At 51.3% G+C, this 20,951-nt stretch overlaps 3 protein-coding genes across 4 annotated transcripts; 1 reads left to right on the forward strand and 2 right to left on the reverse strand.

Annotated features, from left to right (window-relative positions):
• Positions 1 to 10,644: 10,644 nt before the first annotated feature.
• Positions 10,645 to 13,076, reverse strand: LOC128269948 (homeobox protein goosecoid). The gene is made up of 3 exons (XM_053007350.1): positions 12,623 to 13,076; positions 12,236 to 12,516; positions 10,645 to 10,893 (listed from the first exon to the last, which is right to left on the reverse strand). Exons 1-3 carry the CDS (start codon positions 13,074 to 13,076, stop codon positions 10,645 to 10,647), a joined length of 984 nt encoding a protein of 327 aa, XP_052863310.1.
• Positions 13,077 to 13,508: 432 nt separating this feature from the next.
• LOC128269949 (uncharacterized) lies at positions 13,509 to 15,717 on the reverse strand. Its single transcript, XM_053007352.1, has 3 exons — positions 15,590 to 15,717; positions 14,257 to 14,856; positions 13,509 to 14,177 (listed from the first exon to the last, which is right to left on the reverse strand). Exons 1-3 carry the CDS (start codon positions 15,662 to 15,664, stop codon positions 13,509 to 13,511), a joined length of 1,344 nt encoding a protein of 447 aa, XP_052863312.1. The 5' UTR covers positions 15,665 to 15,717.
• Positions 15,718 to 18,918: 3,201 nt separating this feature from the next.
• On the forward strand, positions 18,919 to 20,909 carry LOC128272713 (MORN repeat-containing protein 4 homolog). Of its 2 annotated transcripts, none has more exons than XM_053010578.1 (4): positions 18,919 to 19,025; positions 19,949 to 20,313; positions 20,390 to 20,409; positions 20,487 to 20,909. In XM_053010578.1, exons 2-4 carry the CDS (start codon positions 20,128 to 20,130, stop codon positions 20,752 to 20,754), a joined length of 474 nt encoding a protein of 157 aa, XP_052866538.1. In that variant the 5' UTR covers positions 18,919 to 19,025; positions 19,949 to 20,127; the 3' UTR covers positions 20,755 to 20,909. The 2 variants fall into 2 exon arrangements, with proteins under 2 accessions (XP_052866538.1, XP_052866539.1); XM_053010579.1 differs by lacking the exon at positions 18,919 to 19,025 and adding an exon at positions 19,247 to 19,266.
• Positions 20,910 to 20,951: the final 42 nt, after the last annotated feature.

Genomic DNA, 20,951 nt, shown 5'->3' on the forward strand with positions numbered 1-20,951 from the left:
AAACGCCGGGAACTCTGCCGCAGGCTGGGAAGACCATAAACTTTCAACCATCGACGGCACAGCGCGGAGCGAAACCAAAGTGGTCTGTAATTGTCAAACGCAATCAACAGCATGTCGGAGCGGATGAAAGTAAGTAATGGTAAAAGTAAGCTCAGCCTCACAAAATGGGACGAGCTCTAACGAATACTACACTGCGGAATCTTCGTGCTGAAACGCTGGTCAAAACTAAATGGGGTATCGTCGGTGTCGAATGGTAATCATGTTTAATAATGCTGCACGGTTCCGTTTTTTGTGTTTATGCTCACAAATACTATGTATCTTTGTCCATCGTACGGGAATATGTTAATCTGTTTCCAGCTATTTGAAATAATATTACAGCATCGATTTAGTTCTTTCACAACTAACTGGGAACCAGTTTGTTTCGTTTTAGGTTTTGACTATACTTTTGTCAACAACGAATCAAAAGTCTTGAATCAAAAATCATTAATCAAATCGATTATTCTCAGCAAACTGCAGAATAAATTAAGGGGCTATGTAGCATAATTGGTCCATGGTGGAGTTCTCTATTGGCAAAAGCTTTTACTACGCCTGGAAGCTCTTAGAATCCACTTTTTATAAGAAGATTCCAGCTCCAGGCGAAAGCACGATAGTGATTCGATGCGATTTAGGGAAGAATTTATTCAATTTTATCACTTGACATGATGGCGATTTATTAACAGTCTTCGGATAGTAAACGTCAAACAACGATGAAATGTTTTACTTTCCAACTGTCAACTGTCCTCGTTTATGCTCCATATTTGTTGTCTTATATCTGCCCCTGGGTTGTTGTTAATGAAAGAAGTTAGTTGTCCGAACTGAAGGTTTATGATCGCCTATCTCCGAGGTGCACCTTTCTGTGCATCTCTTGTGATCCTTTAACTAGTCTGGGGCCAGAACTTGTCCAGACTCAAACATCGACGATAGTTACCCATTGACTTGATATATCTGAAATACTATATATTTAGTCGTTATATCGTGTTTTGCAAACTCGCCATCAACCCTTGATATGTCTACAAAACTGATTAAAAGTTTCCCGTTTTTTATGAACACAAATCGATCTTTGGTAATTGATTCCCATAATTCGAATCAAGTATCGGTGCCGAACCATTTGGCCACCGGTTTCCTCACCGTGAAATCAGGCTCCGGAATGCGGGAGTGTAAACCACCGAACCGGAAGCTGCGACGGCGAGAGCCGGGGCTTGTAAAAATAAATCGAAACCACTCCACAGACTGCTGTGGCCGGCCGCGAAAAGAGAGGTTAGCTAACTTAATTCATTACTTCTGGCTCTACGGGTGCCCTACATCCTTTTCCCGGTCTGCTTTTTCGCTACCCTCACTCCCGGCGGATAATTTGTAAATGTGTCGCCGACACACCGCCCCCCAAGTCCCGGCCACTACCCGGACCGTGGCCGAATTTCGTTTCGCCGGGTTGCTCGTAAAAAAAAGTTGTTGCAGAATTCAATTCCCCGCCGGCCGGAGCCAATTTCCTTCCGACAGGTCATATGTAACACAATTTGTTATTTGTTTGGCAGCCATTTTCGATTTCGCCTCAATCAACCGGAATCGCCTATTTTGTGACGACGGCCGCCAGGACCACGTTGTAGCTAAACAATGCCACTCCTTCCTTCCGGTCGCTCGGGGATCGGGCGAATTTTATTTTTTGGCCGGTGACGACCACTTTGGCCGTATTGGCCAGCCGGGCCGGGACGAGCCCCGCCACCGGAAGTGGCGATTTCGGGGGTGGCCTACAACGCTGTTGCTTTCAGGGTACGGAAAAGTTTGCGCACAAAAAATAACGATAAAACGTCAAAGGGAGCAGGAGAGAGAAAGAGAGGAACAATACAGCAGAAGGAAGTGTTGCGTGGAGCAATTCAATATCTCTTCACATCGGCCAGGCCACGGACCATCAAAAGTCAAACGGGTCCGAAGAAAGGGTGAGCCTCTTGACGCGTGCAGGGCCGAACCACGCCACTCGACCCGACCAGCGTCCGGCCCAGTGATAAGGCCGGGTTTGCGAAGGCGCCTCTCAAGCCCGGACCTGGCCCACGGTGTTGGCCACACCACGGCAGACGGCCAGCTGTCATTCGGATGAAAATTTATGCGATCTAATGGAATAGAAAAAAAAGCAATAGGAATCTGTCGGTGGCCGAGCTGTCCCGGGGTGGCAGAGCACGTCGAAGACAAATCGCCCTGACGTCACCGTGGTGGTTCGGCGGCAGCAGGAACACGGGACAGCTGCAGCCCCACACGCATCTATCCGCCCCGAAAAACCCGATGACGATGATTGATTGGCATCGATTCGGTTCACGACTTAGTTTGACTTAGTTTAGTTTACTCACACACCGAGCGTCGCCGGCCGACGCCATTTTGCTCTTTGCCGTACGGGCCGGGCCGTAGAGTACGTGCCAGCCAGGTTCTTGTGGTTGCGTCTTATCAGCGGCCGCGGCCCGCGACACGGTTAATGGAAATTTGGAAAGCGCCTTAAGGCCCGGCTGGCGGCTGCAGGCGCTCCCATGCGTACGTGTACATGGAGCAATCTAATTTCGTTTGCCAGTCCGCTTCCGGATGATCTGATGATGAAGACGCCGATCGAGAGCACGAATCCAATTAGCTTCGGGCGGGCTTTGCTGCGACGCGGCCCAGGACGTAACGGAAGCATTGGTTCGGTGCGTGCCTGCTGGATCAATCAGTTGAAAGGACTCATTTGAAGGATCTAACCGGGCATTCGAACGGTTAATTAGCGATCCCATACCACCGTTCCACTGTTGGAGGTGTGTGCTTACTCATTAGCTGAGTCCATACGCTCGTAGTTCGGACAACGGTGCCCTGCCTGGCAGAAATCCGTGGCAACGTTACACAGTCACCACAATCGCTGACAGCTGATCAAAGCAACCTTTCGCAGGAAAAACACTATTTAGCTAGGAGCGCGACTCTTCTGTGGCCACGCGACTGGGGTACTCTCCATAGTGTACGACCGACACGGAAAATGAATCTCGGTCCTTGCATGACCAATAAGGGAAACAAAATTCTCGCAATATGTTATCAAACACTAGTTTGTGTCCCACACGATAAGGGCTGCGAGAACTGTGACATATCGGGTCAGAAAATTCTCTTTTCCCTGAGAACACAGCATGCTTTGTACAGTCTTGTGCGCATTCTGTGATCATATTTATTCTCAAACCATAGAATTCTAGTAAAACAAATCAGTGCCATCTTTGATGGGAATACCTAAACGCGTGCCTGAATATTTTTCCTGCCAAATCGAATGCTGTAGGGCAAAACTGAAACGCTTCGCTATCGGAGCGTCCTTCCTCGAAAACAACATGAGCGTCAAATAAATCACATCGAGTCGGAATATCTGTCAGCAACATGCAATATCGGGTTGGAATATGTCACCAATATCTAAGACATTTTGACACCCAATTAAATAACTCATCTCACCATGGGTCGAGGTTTGTTTGTGAAACACCGAGACGGCGATAGTAATCTTTTAACGTTCGGTCCAACCTCAAAAACAAAAAGAAAGGTAGAGAGGTATCGAGGCTACGAACACCGATTTCATTTGGAGTTCTTGTTTCCGACCGTCTAGCTCTTCGTCTAGCTCTTAGAAAATTAATTCGTGCTACGTATGTCTTTAGATATTCCAATGCGTAGGATTAAGCTTTACATAAGATCTGGTGAGCCGTCGGCGTACGGTGCAAGAAGTAATAAATTTAATACATCCGTTAATACACAAACAGTTGATACTTAAACTACGAAAAGACGCAGGATCAGCTACCAAAGTGCTTGAAAGTTGACCAGTCATATTAAGATAATCGTTAGCCAACTAGGAGACAGTTATAAAATGTTGAAAAAGTTAGAACGACGAGCAGCATGCATCAATTACACAGGTTACACTCTTTCGAGAACTTCCGAGAAATCGCAAACAAGACCGATCAAATGAAACATTTTCACTTCATTAGCATACCGGATCCATTAATCGGATTGCCAACACGGTACATCGCAAGAGGTTCTTTGGTGATTGGCCGGAAAAGTTTCGCAACTATTCCGGTAACCACCTACGGCTACGGGGAGCACCACATTCCGGATACGATCTTCGATCCGAGTCGTTTGCGGCACACCGGAACCACTTAATAATCGGCCAACCATTTATTTAGCCAACCGTGCCAGGGCCGGCCGTACTTTGGCCCAGGATTTGTGGGACCTACACACGGGCACGTAAGGCGTAAGCTTCAAGGAGCATAATCCTCCTGATCTCGGGCTCGGGCCCAGTTTCGAGTGTATCCTTTTGGGGAAGGATTACACCCACTTAAATCACCGGAACCACCGAAGCTCCGGACAGATACAATGTGGCCGTACCGTACCGTACCTGTCCATCCTGCGCGGTGAAGCTGTAGAGAGCGGACGACGAAGGACGAAACATTTACTTACACTTTCCACACCCCTCAGCCGGAGCCTCCGGAGCCCGGCCTCGGCTTGTTGGCGCCTGATTTAATGCTCGATTAGGGTCCGCCGGCAGCCGTCCCCGGTACCGGAGAATGCTGTGAAATGTGTCACCGACAATGACAGCACGGAGCCAACCGGAGGCGCTTCCTATTGCGCGTCCCAGCGTCAGCAACACCACCACTGCCGGTTGTTCACTTCCGTTTGCCCGTCGCGGGCGATTCACATTTACATTTGACATCCATTTGCGTTCCGCACTGTTCGTTTCTTCTGTCCGTCTGTCTGGGTGCCACTGCTGCTGCTGCTGGGCCCAGCATCATCTTCTTCATCGCATCAAGGCCAAGAACGATGTGCAATAGCAGAAGAAGAGGAAGAGGAAGGTGCCACTAATGCTCGCTTAGTATCATATTATCGTCATCTCGTCATCATCTCCATCTCGCTGCGGAAGGCTATTATACGCGGCTCGCACATGTTGCGTCGCCGCGCGCGTCATCGTGACGTGTGATTTCACTAGATCACCCCCCACACACACATCCTTCCCCCACACACTGTGTAGCAGTGCACCCGGTGCTGGCAGTAAAACCGGGCCCCGGGACGGGGTCCTTCCAATTACGCGATAGGCGAGGCGCCGATCACAAAAGACGGCTAATATCCTTTCAGTCCGTCCGGTTCCGGTACGACAGGCCCAGCCGACAGGCCGGTCCCGGGAACAAATCAGAGCGAAACGGGCCCCGGACTCGGGCCGGATGGTCGGAAACTTTTTCTCACAAGGACCGGTCACAAGGACCCGGGCGCATCAGCGCAATCAGCGTATATCTGTGCAGGGTATGGGCCCGTCCCGTCGTTCGCAGTGGCCCGACTCTTGGCGGCCCACTCTGCCCACTTGACACACAGTGACACTGGCGGAACCCCCGTCTCGACTCGTCCGTTTTGCGGTTCGGTCGTCTCGCTGCTATTTTATGTGCCTTCTCGGCCAGATCTGCATCGTCAGATGTCACCAGACCCGGAAGGGACCGGTGTCGGCGGGAGCGACCCGCACGAATCGGCTTCTTCCGCCCGTTTTGTGCTGGGTGCTAACGTTTTTGCGCCACTTTTTTCAACTGTCGGCCACTTTTTTGTTCCGTTCGCTTCACGCCGAAAGTGTTTACGCCGGAACCACGGCTTGTCTGACACCACGAACAATGGAAGGCAAAGGATACTCGTGGCCGCGTGCGGACCACGCGACGACCGGAACTACACTGAGCGAACAGACCGCACACGGATGATGATGTCCGCCCGCCCGCGTTCGCGTGCGCTCCGCTGACGATTTGTAAACAACGCGCGGCACGGCGGTCGCGAATTTGAGAAGCTCCGCGCAAAACTTGGCGAACGACGGCCCGCCGGTGAAAGGGGCCAAACCTCCAGCGGACACGCGGATAATTAATTAGCTGACCGGTTCGGTTCGGCCTCCATCGTCGCGGTCTGTAAACACTTACTCATCACATTTATCAATTACGCGTAATGGTGTGCGCGCCCGTCGGTCGTGGCGCTTCGGCGCTTCTGATCTGCTGGCTGCTGCCGGCGTGCGTGCGTGCGTGCAGCGGCTGCTGCTGCGAGTGAAGTGCCTTCGGGTCACTCACGGAAAACGGCACGAAGTGCCTTCGGGTCACTCAAGGAAAATTGCACCGCTTCGGGTTACTCACGGCACACGGCGAAGAAACTCGCGGCAACGGAAAATCCTTGGCTTGGCACAGCGCGTATCTTCGCGCGGGCTTTGTTCGAGGCCGCCCGACACCATCATCTCGTCAGCAGCACAGGGCACGACGGCACGAGACAGCCCGCGGCTAAGCGCGATAAGAATGGCGAGTTTTCCAACAAAAAAAACAAGGAAAAGGCCCTCTACCCGAAAAAAGTGGAAAAACGGATACAAGTGAAATGTTTTCGCACAAATGGAGAATCCGAACGAGCGAACGAATCCTTCCGTTCGCTATCCTTGTGCATGCGTGTGTCCGGGCCTGCAGGCCAGACCGCCACGGCACAGCGAACAGGGCCGCAACGTGCCGCAACTATCCAGTCGGTGGATCGACATCGTCGTCCGCGTCGTCCTAGCCGCGAGCCACGAATGTCCCTCTCGATTCGGTTTGCCAAAATTATTAATGGACTCTGCGCTCTGCCCGGCGGCTCAGCAACAGCACACCAGATTCTCGGTGCCCATTTTAATGTGTTGCGAATTTTTCCGCGGACGAAGGCCCCGAAATATGCTCATTTTCGAATTCCTGGTTTTTGTCCAACAAAGCATCCGACAGCAGCGACAAGCTAAAATGGGGAAGAAAAAAAAGAAAAAACGCCAAACGGACTGGCCCCTTTTGAGCTCTCTCTATCTCTCTTCGTGTAATGTTTATTATACTTCCCGCGGGGGGTCTGTGTGGCGCCCTGACCACGGGGGCACATTTTTGGATTTTAATTTTCGCTCAGCTCAGGAACGTATGCGTACTGCTGTGGGCACCCAAATACCGGGAATACTTGGTTTGGGTTGCGGCTCCAACAAAATGTTTCCTTTTTTATTCTACTAAAACTGCCCATCAGATTTAGTACATCCAGTACGCCAGCCTTTCTTTGAATTGGTCCGAATTTTCTGCGATATCCTGGAAACGCCTCCTTCGATTCGACTCCGTATCTCGTCGCTCCGTATTTATTTCCCACAGCAGTACGGTTTGGGGGCAAAAAGCGATACCGAGCGGAAAGTATCAATCGGAACACCGACTCCATCCGATTGGCTCGTTGTCGAGTGCTAGAACCGAATAAAACAACCCTTTCCTAGCTCCCTCGACACACGCAGCGAACGTGAGTCCGTGTTTCGCGTGTCCCTCTGGTGGTCTTTCTTGCTGTGTGTTGAACCTCGACCAACAGTCACTCACGGTCGCCCAGCGGTCGGCTTATTCACGGTCCGACCATGTCTCACGGACCGCAAAATGGATGAGCTTCCCCGTGGCGTGGCGATACTCCCGGCTGGCTGCCTGGCTGGCTGCCTGGCTGGCTGGCTGGCTGGCTGACTGGCTGACCGGCGGTGTGTCCAAATATGAGGTAATATTTGACCAGGCCCAGCCCAGCGTCCAGCTCCGGTCGCATCGCATCGCGGAGTTTGTTTGTTTGCCACCGGCAAATAGATCGTTTCGGGGTTTTATTTTTAGTCCACCATCGCCGCCGGCCATTTCGGCTTTCAACGGCACCCGGAACACGGAGTGACCCGGTGCTGCTACTGCTGCTCCTGTTGGAGTGGCAGGTCGGTGCCATAAGTGGTGCGCCAGCGGGGTCCTCAGACGCCAAGGCCAAGTTCGCCGTCAGTTACTGTCTAATCCGATGCCCGTCGTAAAAGATGTGCGCAAATGTCAACTGGCCCCAATCGAAGATGCGGACAAATCGACGACCAATCGACGTATGAACGCCGGGTTGCAGTATGAATTTCTTATTACTCTGGTGTGTGGGGTGGCCGTGGGAATGAAGGGGGCAAGAGGGCACTAAAACAAACCATAACCCGATCGGGAGATTCATTCGCAGATCTTAGCCACTCCCTCCCCTCCTGCGGCTGTCATCGAGCCGAGCGGGCCCTAAGCCAGCGACTTGGGCGGCTCGAGAGGATTGTTTGATGAAGTTTAATGGATAGCAAAGAAAGAAAATATCGCCCCAGTTCCGCAGCTCGGCTGTCTGTCCCCTTTCCGGCCGAGCAGCCTTGAGCACCGCGTGTTTACGGCTTGTTGGGTTGTTTTTCATCATTCCCCGCGAAGATCCATGGTCTTAGTTTCGCAGTCCAAAACATATGGATCGCCCGTTCAATCATATTGGTTCGATTAATCCGATCGACGACGGACGCATGTCGTCGATCCGTTAAGCCAGGCGGGCGAGTAGATAAATTGGCATCAATCAAACGGATTTCGCAGGGCAGCCCCGGGGCAATGTGGATTACGTTTCCGGCCAGCGATGGCGAAAGAGATCACGCTGCGGAGCTGTTTGGTGCCGATTTTAAAACACTCTCCAAATTCTGACGAAACTGTGACCAAGTTTGCAAACCTGCATTCTTCAAACACTTCATCGAAAGCGAAAACGAGGTTCTTTTGCTGAAGATCCGGTCAAGAATTCCACACTGGGAATGTTGGATGGCCAAAATTTTAACAAAAGTCAAGTCAAAGTTATGGTAGCCAAACTGACACTCGTTTGCAACGATTTGGTGTCGATCGTTAAAGGCTTAAAAGATAACGAAAAATATCTCTCAAACAATGGTCTCAACAATGAGTGTACTTCAAAGACATTTTATATCTTGCCCCTATCACTGAGATTCTTATTTGAAGAACTTTACTTAACTTTGAAATGCTTGGCGGTGACTTGTAACAGCTAGATTTAAGCATATCAAGATGCTGAGCATATCAAGATGCTTTATGTATTAGAAATTAAATGCAATTAAGAAAATTATTATTGAATTGCCGTTCGAATCATGTCACGAACCAACGTATGACTCAGCCCATCATTAGCGATGCAAACAGTCGACGTTCCAGGTCCTACGCCGAACAGGATTCCAAACAAACCATCCTTAAAGTCAGGATAAAGTCAGGCCCCATCAACGTTTGTCATAGCGAAGATTACTTGTCGAAAAGACCGAAAAAGACCGATTCAAAACGGCGAATAAATCACATTTTATGACACCAGAATGCCCGTGCCCAGCGGGACCGGACGCCATATTTTTGGCCACCCGTTGGCACGATAGTGGCCCTGGAAGGTGGCGCGTGGATGGCTCGCTCCAGTCACCCGGAACCACGCTCTTAGCAAAAGTAATCAGGACGATTCCCCACGGGTCTCGTGCGGTGGCCGAGAGAACCGAGGAGAAACACTTTGCCTTTCGGACACTTTACCTTCGGTCCCCGGAGGCTGAAGTACCGGTCCGCAAGACACGGTCCGCTTTCAGGGAAGCTTTCAAAATCAATCCTCATGCGAGTTTGCGACATTAAATATTTATTGAACCGCTTGTCAACTACTGCTTGCCGAGGGACGCAGAACCCGAGCCGACCTCGTTGTGACATCGTTCAGCTTGACTTTGCATAGAGTGGCCGGTTTCTTTCGATGATTCCCTCAATTCCGGAACAAATGAACCACTCTCTACGGTGCTCTTACTTGTTTAGTACAGTAACGGAATAGCGTTTATTATATCATGACTTATGGGGTTGTTCACAATACGTAGAGTGTAAGAGAGATATTACTGGTGACGGACACGTCCTGTTCCTTACGATCCTTTCCTGGTGCTAAGCGAAACTAGCCGCCTAAACAAATCCTAAACCGATAACTCACACACATACACACACACACAAACAACAGACACACACGCTGCCCTATCTTACATTGCTTGCCGCGTGGGGGCGCCTCGCGCATTTTGGCGAGAAGTATTGCACGGGGTGTTGTATCGCTGGCTCGAAAAACTTTTAATTTATTCACGATCCGCTTCACGATCCGGGGTCTGCAACTGACGCCGGGTCGAGCCGAGCGATGATGTCAGCGGCAGCGTAATGCGTCGCCCGTGCCGTGGCCGTGCCGGTGCTCCAAAGTGCTGAACCCCGTTCTTACTGTAATTTATTATACGTTTGATAATTTTATGGGCTCTCAAGTGGAAATGGACTTGTGCGGTCTAGGGATACGCGGATCGCCCATCATCACCCAGCCAGCTGAACGTGCTCGATAATTAAACACCAACATTGCTTGGTGTGTGGTGCCGGATGCTCGTTGTTGCGCGTTTGGGTCATCCGTTTAGTTGGACCAACTTAACCCCCCGTTGGATGCAGCGACGACGCAAATAGGGCCAAATTACTATTGCTAACCCTTAGCTTAAATAGACTGATCGGATTCTTCAAACAACGCGTTTTCGTACGCAGCTTCGCAGCGCAGCGACACAATTCTTACGATAACAAAAAAAAAGTCTGCGACGGAATGTAACGGGGCCCTTCTCCTTCGTGACACGTTGGTCGTGTGCTGTCCTACCGGGATGTCCTGCCGCTGCAGCGTGCCGTCTATATCGCCCCACGCAAGCAAACAAACACCAAACACCGATGCATGAATATACACTAGTGTAGTGTGCCGGAGGGCGCATGGCCTGGCTTTGTGCGTGACCCAGGGAAGGTCCACCGGAACCGGGGAAGCTTATCATACGACCTCCACGTCCGAGGCGTCACTATTGCTGTTGCTCAACTCGTCGCACTTCGGGCTCACCAGCAGCCCTTTGCTGTCCTTCGCAAACATGCCCGTCGCCTGCAACTGCCGAAGCTTTTCCTGGGCCGCCACCGGAATGTTGATAAGTTTCCTAATTTTATTATTGATCTCGTAGTTCGAGAACTGCTCCTGCTCCTCGCGCTTCTGCTTTCGCCACTTGGCGCGCCGGTTTTTGAACCACACCTGCAACGGGAAATCGGGAAAGCGAACGGAACGTCGTCGGTCAACAGTTTGCGGAAAGGAAATTGGCCCTACCGAACGCACGGTTCTGAAGAGCTAATTAATCTATTTCGATTCAGTCGAGCCGAGGCCATCTTGCGGTCGGCAGACACTACGACACTACGATTCTAACGATGCTTTGCAATGTCTGCCGTTGACGTATTGAGGCCCACCTTGGTCTGTTTTGAAGGTAATTAATATGTTATTCCTACAAAGGCACAGCGAAACCTAGCCACAAAGCCACAGTAAACTGACTTCCACTCTTACGTTGGTCTATTTAATCTGGCAACCAATGCCAGTTGACATTTACCCATTGTAGGAAGATGTATAGAATTCGTTTATACGATTTGTTTATTTGTTTAATGAATTATAGAGACTTTGAGCCGCAATGGCCTATCATTCATCTCTTAGTTTATACGATTGAAATCAATTTATTTGCAAAGGACGTCCTCGATTGCTGTTGATCGGCCATCACAATCCGGCCGGTACGCGAAAGGATCACTTTCAACCGAAGCTCAGACTATCCATCAATGTGACTATGTGTCCAAAACAATTAAAATGTTTCACTCTTATGTTTAAAAAATCTGTTTGCAACGTGTTTGGAGCATATAACAGTAAGAAGAAAGAAAACGACAGAAATGGCCGAGCCTGCGTCCTGATTTTGAGTTCTCCACAGCTTTGCAACGTGGCTCAGGTGAGCCAACTAAAAAGCTGTCATTTGAGACGAAAAAGCTTTCAAACTGATTTCTAAAAAAATTATAATTTGGTAGAGCAAATTTAGTGGTCAAAGCACTCAAAAAATCATAACTCAATCCCAAGAATCTTAACATCAAAGTGTGCCTACAAAAAACGGCCTACTGTGTGGTTATGCTGAAAGACTGAAAGATTCACCACGAACTGCATCCCGGATTGAAAGATATTGGGTCTTCCGGATGTGGGATAATGCTTCCCCGACAAGTGTCAGAAGATACGGTGATCCGGAGATAACATGATGCCGTTGGTGCCTATCAGAATTGTTCCTGGACTGAAACGAATCTGTCTGTATTTGATTTTTGTGAGTTTTTTACCCTTGGCGAAGTTTGGCTGTGTTCAGTAATGGACCGGAGATAATATTCCGTAGACCGCAAACTTGGTCTCGGTGGCTGACCAACTGGCTGGTCAACAAATGAAGACTGCTTGGCCGAGCTTCATTGTTCTACGCCAGTTGGTGGCTTCCTCAACTTTATGCCGGGTAATGAATCGGAACTTGAACGCTGCCCGGTGAAACACCCACCGGGGGAGAAACTTTAGGCCAGCCTCGACTCACCTCCACGCGCTCCTCCTTCAGGTCCACCTTGATGGCCAACTTTTCCCGCAACAGCACGTCCGGGTAGTGGGTCTTGTCGAAGGTGGCCTCCAGCTGCTCGAGCTGCTCCTCGGTGAAGATCGTCCGGTGCCGCCGTTTCCGCTTGATGTGCGAGTCCGCGTTCAGGAAGGGGTAGCGCGGCCGGAAGTTGCCGTTGCACGCGACCAGCCCCACCTGCTGGTGTAAGTGGGCCGCGAACAGGTCCGGCTGCAGATAGCCGTGGCAGGACGACGGGTACGCTACTGGGGAACCGAAGTTCCGAGAAGGGAAAACAATATCGTATCACGTGAGCCTGGTGGTTCGGTGCCTGACCTCTAGGGCCCGCACACACGCACACACACTACTTACTGCCGAGCAGGTTCGCGGGTAGCATACTGCTGGCCTCGGAGACCGCCGGTGGCAGGTGCAGACCGCTCGCCCCGGCACACCGGAAGTAGTTCGAGAGGCTCTGCTTGGTGTGCTCCACTTCGTAGCCCCCGCCGCCGCCGCTTCCACCGTCCAGTCGTTGTGGAACGGGTGACAACAGCTTATCAGCGTTCAGCGAACCCGGACCCCCGATGGCATCCCCACGATGGTTGGGTGCGCCACCGACGCCACCGCCACCGCCGAGGCCGAGTATACTCTCGATCGTGAAGACGGACGCGAACGCGGGTCGCGCGGGATCGTTCCCGAGGCTCGTCTCATCGGCGACGGCCTCACCGTGGGCCTCCAGCGCCTTGGCCACCGCTTCCTGGTACGCCTTTGTTCCGCCGCCACCACCGGTGGTGCCACCGTTCCCGTTCAGCCGCTCGTTGCCAAACATCGCTGAGGCGGAGGCTGAGCGCGCCCAAACTAACCTCGCCAACACACCGTAACGTTCCACGTGCCGGAGCTACCGTTCACTCTTCACCGCTGGGGCCGAAGGATGCGACACAATCCGCGTGGACAGTGATTAATGTGCGTATGTACGCCAGGACGACCCCAGAACACCGAGGACGCCACGGCCGCAGGGACTTGGTAGGACTTTTTACTGCCTCCGAACGGTGCTTTAATCCTACCGCTTTCTTTCGGCCATCGGTCGGGGGTTTGATTATTTGAAACGCCAGCGCAGCTTTTGACAGCGGCGAACCGGGCGAACCGACCGGGCGAAACCGGTGAGCGGTTGGATTAACAAACGCCGCCGTGCATTGTTTCTGTTACGGTCGGCCCAGATTTTGCGGTTTCTTTCGAGCAAAGCAAACACACGAGCCCCCGATTACTTTAGCTCCGAATGTAATGTAATTGACCTTTGCAGGACACGCAGCAAGGCGGCACACGTCGGCAGTGGAGGCGACGACGGCGACTCCTGCGTGTTTGTAGTGGACTTGCCCGGCTGGTGGTCGACGCCGTCGGATGGATCCGTCGCCGGGCCGTGCGGTTCCCAGTCGGACAGCACCTTCCGCATCCAGTGCTTCTTGCTGACCGTGTTCCGCGTCGAGCGCGTGCCAAAGACGTTGATGGCCTTGCAGAAGATGTAACCCAACTTGGCGTAGAACACCTCCTGGCCATCGGTCGCGATGTACATGTGGTTGCTCCCGATGACGCTCTTGCAGTACTGCTCCAGCTCGCCCATCAGGTGCGTACCGATGCCCCGGCCCCGGTACCGGTAGTCCACCACCACCGACTCCACGAACGCCGCGCTGTCATCCGCCGGAACGGGCGACACTTTGGCGTGACCCAGCACGACCGTTTCGCCACCGATGAGCTGCGTCAGCACGAACGTGATCGGCAGCGTGTCGCTGGACGTATCGAAGCTACAGAAGCGCGCCATCCGCGAGCGGGGCCACTCCGCGTTGATCAACCGCACGCACTGCTCCTTCAGCTCCGGGTACCGATGGATCGGAACCACCTGGTATGGTTCGTCCGAGGTCGGTGGCGGTGGTCCCTGAGAGAAAGAAAAACAACAGGCCAAACGATGAATGTGCTTCTAAACGGCAGCGGCACCCGGGAACGCGGGGACTTACGTCGTAAGCGACGCGCTTCTTGTGCGTGTAGTACCCCTGGTACGTGTCGTCGTCCTCTTCCTCGTTGTAGTAGTAGAAGTAGTAGCAGTTCTGGCGCTGATTGTACAGGTCCTCCTCCGACGACTCGTACCGCTGCACGATCCAGCTCTGCGGGTCGCTCGAGGTCACAAACTTGGGCACGCCGCGCCGCCCGGATCGCTCCAGGATCGCACCATACTCGGGGGCCCGAGTGAACGTGTACCGAAAGCGGTCCCGGAACACGTTCTGGTCGCGCAGCGCCACGAAGATGTGCTCGACGTTGAGGTAGTACAGGTGGTCCTGCGTCGCGATAACCTCCAGCAGACACCGCTGGGCGCAGGATGGTATGCGCGTGATGGAGCACAGGGCCAGGACCTGAACGCGCGGGTTCGTCCCGCTGCAAAGCATCAAGTTCGAAGGAAGCGCCTCGCTCCGCTCGAGCGCCCGCAGCCGGTCAGTGCGGATGCGTTTCCACTCGCGATTGATCTGCCGGTTGCACGCCCGGTACCAACGGTTCTTGTTGTGGATCGGCAGAATGAAGTACTGCCGCTCATCGTGCTCGACGTCGATCCTGTAGGGCGACTGCGGGGACACATACGCACCAAACGATTAATTAAAGTGCAAGACGCGTGAGAAGGAACCTCTGTTTACTCCTCTCTGTCGGGTTTCGGTAACTAAAGGGGAACGACGCTAAGGTCTCCAAAAAATCGAAGGCATAGGGCAGTATGGAAAGTGACATCCTTTTGGCGCATTACCAACAAGGCAACCGGAACAGAATATTTACTTTGTTCTTTGTGTGGAAGCTAAAATTAGGTTTTGGACGCGTGAGTTCGAACACACGGAGCACGAGAGCTGACATCACGTGTCCCACACGGAATCGAACGGGTGCCGTGACACGTGAGAGCGAGAAACGGGATGGTTGTGGAAATTTCTCTCCCCGACCGAACCACAGCAAAACCGTCAGGACCCCGTGCATCGGAGATTGTTGCTAAATGTCGCGAACTAAACGCATTGCCGTTCCGCATTCCACACTCCGCCCGGGGTGATTTCGTAACTGCTCGTTTGGCACCGAAACAAACACTTTCGATTGCGCTGCGAATCAGTACAATCCGCGCGAGAGTAAACAGGTTGCTTACTTCAATCAAATTCCGGTGCTTTGTTCACTACGGCACCAGACACACCAAGGCACCGGATTCGAATCTCCAACTTTGGGGCCGCCCCCGGAGCACGTGTTTACTGCACCCGTTTAGCGACTGGTGACTGGTTAATGGGGCCTTTTTCAACAATTTATCGCCCATCGGCAGCAATTTATTACCTTCCACTGTTTACGTCGCTGGTGGCTGCTCGACGTCGGCGTTGCCCGGCGCAAGTGCTTCCGCTGGTACAACATTCTAATCGCACTTTCGGCGTTCGACTGATCGATCAGCTGTTTGCTGAAGACTGCTGCCGCCGCGCCCGACGGTGTTCCGGGGTACTTATTTTTAAGCGTCGCGTCTCCGTCAGCAGGGCGCGAAACAACAGAACCGCGAACGGAGCCAACAAACATTGAAAGTCAGGTGCAATGTTAAGAATATCGCGCGCGACATTGCATCAGAGTGCAGTTGCTGCTTCGGTTCGGCTGCTTTGCATACGGCTTCGTGACGACAACGATAGAGGGTGACGTAGGGTGACTGTTGTGTGGAACTCGTCACAATGTCGAACGTGGTGCCTCACAGAAAAATTATTGCCATCAAACATGATGATAGCTGGCGACGACAACAAACTTCAAGATCGCCCAGGTGAAGCTGGGCTGTTAGAAACCGCTACGCGATCACTAACCGAGATTTCCGGTACGGCTTCCATATGAAATTCTGCGAAGGCATTTGTTTACGCTGGAACTCTCGATGCAGTTTAGCGACAGTAAACAGACCAATCGAGGATTGAAAACCATGAAAAATGGTATCATTTAGGAATGGCAATGGTTTGGTGTTCTTTGCATACGGCCCAAGGGATCCGCTCAGGGTCGATTCTGAAACACAATCGACAGCAGCAGACTATTTATTACCACGAATTAAAATGCATTTAAATTAGGCCCCGCAAAAGTATAATTGACCTCCCAGTATCGACGTCGGACAGTGTAAATAAACACGACCCAGAAATTCAGAGGCGGACAAGCGTAAAACGTGGCGATCCGAGCTAAAAAAATATGCAGTTGGAAAGAAAGCAAAGATGAACTGAATTGAACGAACAAAGTCTTTTGCCACACAGGCGTCAGCATTATTGAAGTAACATCTGTGACGATCCAGCACTGAAAGGTCCTTCGGTGAAATGGAAAATGTGTGAAAGTTTGTAAAATTAGCAAAGATTGTTCAAGTGTTTGGTTCAAATCGCTATGAATAATTCAAATTCAAATATTTAGAATAGTCAGGCCATCAGCAGTTGGCTTAAGCAGAAATTTGACTGAATTTAGCTTAATCCCTTGGTAAAAACTCAGGTCCGCAGATTCTGAATGTACAAGCTGATTATAAATTGAAGAACAACTACTATTCTTGAAAAATAATAAATGTTAATGTTCTATCGCTCACATTTTACATCGCTTTGTTTTTGGAACTTATTGTTAATCAACCAAAATAGAATCCTAAGCAGAATACATTCAACTAGAATTCATACTCTTCGATGGCAAACTAAACCAAATGCATAACATTTTCTTAGAAGTCGTTCTATTTTTGAATTAGTATTCAGTATTGTGTTTCGGATTATTGTATCTCTAATTAGTTTAGTGTACCGGTAATAGTATTTTACTTTGCTGCAGTTATGTTACATTTTTGCCTGTAGCTTCCACTCCATTTCAGCCCGAGCCGTTTTATTACAACCCATCATCCTCAAGCCATCCTCATCTCTCTCAGCTGATGTTGCCGATGTTACTGAACTCTGCACAAACCACGCAGTTACTTATTAGTGCATCGCGCCAACATAATCTCGCACCGAGCATCACGCCGCCCGACAAACGACGTAACAATATCCCGCTGCCATTTCAACCCATCTCATCTCGGCCACCATTGCGCCCCGGGCAGGCCCGTCGATTCGAATTTATGTGCATACACAGTCATTTCGGCGAATGATTTAATTTGGCTACTCCTATTTTGAAGCCGTGTGGAAAGACCCCTTCTCCGGTACCGCCCGCGCTACTCAAGCAACCGGAAAGGGCAGCTCGCTTCCGTCCGTCTTCGGTTCCGCGGAAAGCCTCGGTGGCGGGGGCTTCCCGCGAGCGCCATGGTTTCACTTTCATTATCGTTCCAACCCAACATGTTGGACTGCACTAACTCATAACCGCTTTCGGGGGCCGCACCAGGGTGTCGTAATGTGAAGAGTGATAAGTTTATAAAATGTTGGTAGGTGGTAGCAAATCCATCATCAATTTCGAAGTATCCAAAGAGCCCACAAAGCTGGGTCAACCATTCCGGAACCATCATGCTTTGCATTTATTGCCCCGCGGATCGTGGCACGGCACCATCCGTCGGTACGGTGGGCTGGTGTAACAGCTGATTAGCTTATGCTCCGCGATGTCCAGTGTAGCGCGTGGGGAGCCCACAAACCACTTCCTACATTTCCACCACCGGTGCCATTCAACCTCCGGCGTTCAGCGCCTGTTTTCGGTTAATGATTTGTTTTGCTTCGTTCGTCTGACGCCGTTGTGTACCAGTTTTGGGGCCGCCTGCGTCTTGAGGTGGCCATCGTTGCGTGTCGGGGAGTAAGGTGCGCACACGAAACGTGTTACACACGCGTGGCGGTGCTGTAATCGCGCGCGCGTTGTATCATCGCGCATCTCATCGCGCATCCGACGGAACGCCTTCGCTTCGCCAATATTCTCGCATTAAGGGCATCAACCAGCCAACAACCGTGGCTGGTAACCCGGCCCGGCGCTAAAACGGAAGCACTGCGAGAGTGAAACGTCGGAAATGGAAAGCCGGCAGAATCACCACGCGTGAATTACAGTACACACCATTCACGATCGATCATGATCAGCGATGATCAGCGTTGCAGAGCGTGGGCAAACGCTTGCACAAAAGCAATGCACACCGCCAACGGGACGGTAATCGAATTCTGTGGCGCTAGGCGCCACGCAGCAGAGATGAGTTAAGCTGCGTGGATTCTGCGTGGTTATCTGTGCCACCGCGCTCAGCTGCATTTCTGCACCACCAGGGAAGGAGAAAGCTAGCGAATGATGAACTAGCGAAAAATTGTGTGCCAAAATGATCGTCAAAAGGCTGGTGTGACAGCAATACAAAAGCACTTCACGAAATACTCTATCTACCACATGGTCAACGACTAATAACGTAAGTTTCACCACATTATTTGCCAAAGAGACCCTATTTCACATTTGGAACTATTGAGGGCAGGCGTCAAAACGATTCCACCAGCAATCACTCGTTAATAAACCATTTTTCGCTACTTTGTCCGACACTGCCGAGCAGCACCGACTAAACGGACAGCTGTGGCCCAGCTTTCGTCACTACAAATTGATTTTCCTACCACTTTTTCCTTAACCACATATACCAACTATGGCCAGGTTTTTCCCTCCCCAAGTCCGCTGGCGGGTGGGGACGGCAAGCCGAAGTCGGCTCGATGTCTGGAGCTTCCAAAGCGGACGTCCATCACTCGCTACGGTAACGTGCACGAGGCAACATCATCGTCGCGGGTCCCAGGTGCATCGCGGGGTGTGCTATCGTATATCCCCGGGGGGGCTGCTCTTCTCCGGTAGCATTACGCAGGTACGCCTGTGAAGTAGTGTGTCTCTCCTCATCGGTCAACCTTTTTTGTTCGCAAGCATAGTGTGCCTCAACCTGATGCAGCCCAGTGGACGGCCGAGAAACGTTGGAAAAGGAAGGAAAAACTCGAATAATTTCCACCGGACCCCCCAAGTATGGCGCGGTTTGGAAGCGACGTACGCACGCGGAATAGTTGTCTCTAGTTGTCGGAACGAAAGTGAAATTTTAATCGCTGGTCATCGCTGTGAGTCGCTGTTGTGTTATGTTTTTATTGGCGGACGGTGGAAGAAAAGCGGCGAAGCTTGGCCACAGGTTGCCAGCGAGTGGTTGGAACAAGAAGCGTAATTAAAGCATTAGCCGTACTCGCTGTGCCAAACTCCAAACCGCAACAAAAAAACAGTGGATTGGAGAAGTGCAGCGTGGATTAGTGGTGTACGGTGATTTGAGATTCCGTTGGATGTTAGGAATAAAGTGCAACACTCTGAGCCATTCCAAAAGTGTATCGATCGACGTCATATGCATCAAATTGATAGGGCTGATGGCTGAAAGAAGAATTATCAATAGGCGAATGAAAATAGTAGTGTCTGGCTATTGTGCGGCAAATTTCAGACTTGTGGCCCACTCTGTCCCACTTCTCACGTAACGTCGGCAACGCGAGTAATAAAATGGCCCAATCGTTCGGAGCCTTCCCTCAGCCATAGTGGTTTCCATTTTATTGGTCACAGCAACCTGTTGTAAAATAGAGACATTTTGAGTGTGTTTGGAAAATGTTTCATAATTCAATTATCGCGAGCGATCGTTTTACACAAGCCCGATTGTTGTGTTGCAATTCGCAATAAATGGTTTACATTGAGGACGTATTTGTTGGAGTAGTCACCAATATATTGATCGGATACTAATCGGATTTGCCACTGTCCCACCCGTAGGAAAACGTTCAACGGTCGCTACCGCTCGTTACACTCGCACGGTTCTGTAAATCGGATTTGTGGCGTAGTGAACAGCAAACTCTCGGCCTCGGACTGCTGGTGCTGACTTTGGTGTTTGGAAGCAGTTCAGTCCCAGCTGGAACGTCGGGCGATCGAAGCGTTTGTCGATAGCGCGCACCATGATGGAGAGCCTTCAAACCGGAGTGGTCAAGTGTGGCGGCTATCGGTACGACGATGGCACCCGCTACATCGGTGACTGGAACCAACGCGGCCAGAAGCACGGTATGGGCTCGATGATGTTTTCGGACGGCACCCGGTACGATGGAGCGTTCAGCAACGGCGTGTGCTCCGGGTTGGGCGTAATGGTAGGACACTGGTATGATGCGAGGACAAGAAAATTCTTACTAACCCCGCATACCATTATTTTCGTACCGTTTGTAGTGTTTTCCGGATGGTGCCAAGTAAGCGAATGGATTAACAGGATGATAGGCGAGGATGGGTTGTAGGTTGTCATTCGATCGGTGTGCTTCATTTGCAGGTACGAGGGGGAATTCATGCAGGGGTGGTTCCACGGTCACGGTGTGTTTTGGCGAGCGGACGGCATGAAGTACGAGGGAGAGTTCCGCGGAGGCCGCATCTGGGGACTCGGGCTAGTGACGTTCAGCGACCAGAGCCACGGATTCCCGCGCAACGAAGGCTTCTTCCAGGACTGTCGGCTGGTGCGCAAGAAGCGGTGTCCGGACGTGATAAGCCGGGCGCAGAAGGTGGCCCTCATGGCGCGAGCCCAGTGCGATCAGGGTAACTGAGGTGGCTTCTCCGAGGGCGCATTAGCATTAAGTTTAGACAAGCTGGTTTTGTTGAATCGTTATTTTTTGCGGTTAGTAGCGGTCGTTCACATTTTTTGAACAACTTTTTAGACACGTGTTAAGTTTCGTGGATAAAAATATACTCTTAAACACAAGGTCGAAACGTTTCAATTATTTCAACTAGCGCACAAACCAAC

Source organism: Anopheles cruzii, chromosome 3 (assembly GCF_943734635.1).
Source record: "Anopheles cruzii chromosome 3, idAnoCruzAS_RS32_06, whole genome shotgun sequence".
Lineage (NCBI taxonomy): Eukaryota > Metazoa > Arthropoda > Insecta > Diptera > Culicidae > Anopheles > Anopheles cruzii.

Excerpts from the sequence above, each read along its gene's own strand:
- LOC128269949 (XM_053007352.1), bottom strand. The coding sequence starts at position 15,664 with ATGTTGTACCAGCGGAAGCACTTGCGCCGGGCAACGCCGACGTCGAGC. Across the intron at positions 14,857-15,589 it reads AGCGACGTAAACAGTGGAAG|TCGCCCTACAGGATCGACGT; the intron begins GTAATAAATTGC and ends GTGTCCCCGCAG. Across the intron at positions 14,178-14,256 it reads AGAAGCGCGTCGCTTACGAC|GGACCACCGCCACCGACCTC; the intron begins GTAAGTCCCCGC and ends TCTTTCTCTCAG.
- LOC128269948 (XM_053007350.1), bottom strand. The coding sequence starts at position 13,076 with ATGTTTGGCAACGAGCGGCTGAACGGGAACGGTGGCACCACCGGTGGT. Across the intron at positions 12,517-12,622 it reads ACCCGCGAACCTGCTCGGCA|TAGCGTACCCGTCGTCCTGC; the intron begins GTAAGTAGTGTG and ends TCGGTTCCCCAG. Across the intron at positions 10,894-12,235 it reads TGAAGGAGGAGCGCGTGGAG|GTGTGGTTCAAAAACCGGCG; the intron begins GTGAGTCGAGGC and ends TTCCCGTTGCAG.
- LOC128272713 (XM_053010578.1), top strand. The coding sequence starts at position 20,128 with ATGATGGAGAGCCTTCAAACCGGAGTGGTCAAGTGTGGCGGCTATCGG. Across the intron at positions 20,314-20,389 it reads GCTCCGGGTTGGGCGTAATG|TGTTTTCCGGATGGTGCCAA; the intron begins GTAGGACACTGG and ends TACCGTTTGTAG. Across the intron at positions 20,410-20,486 it reads TGTTTTCCGGATGGTGCCAA|GTACGAGGGGGAATTCATGC; the intron begins GTAAGCGAATGG and ends CTTCATTTGCAG.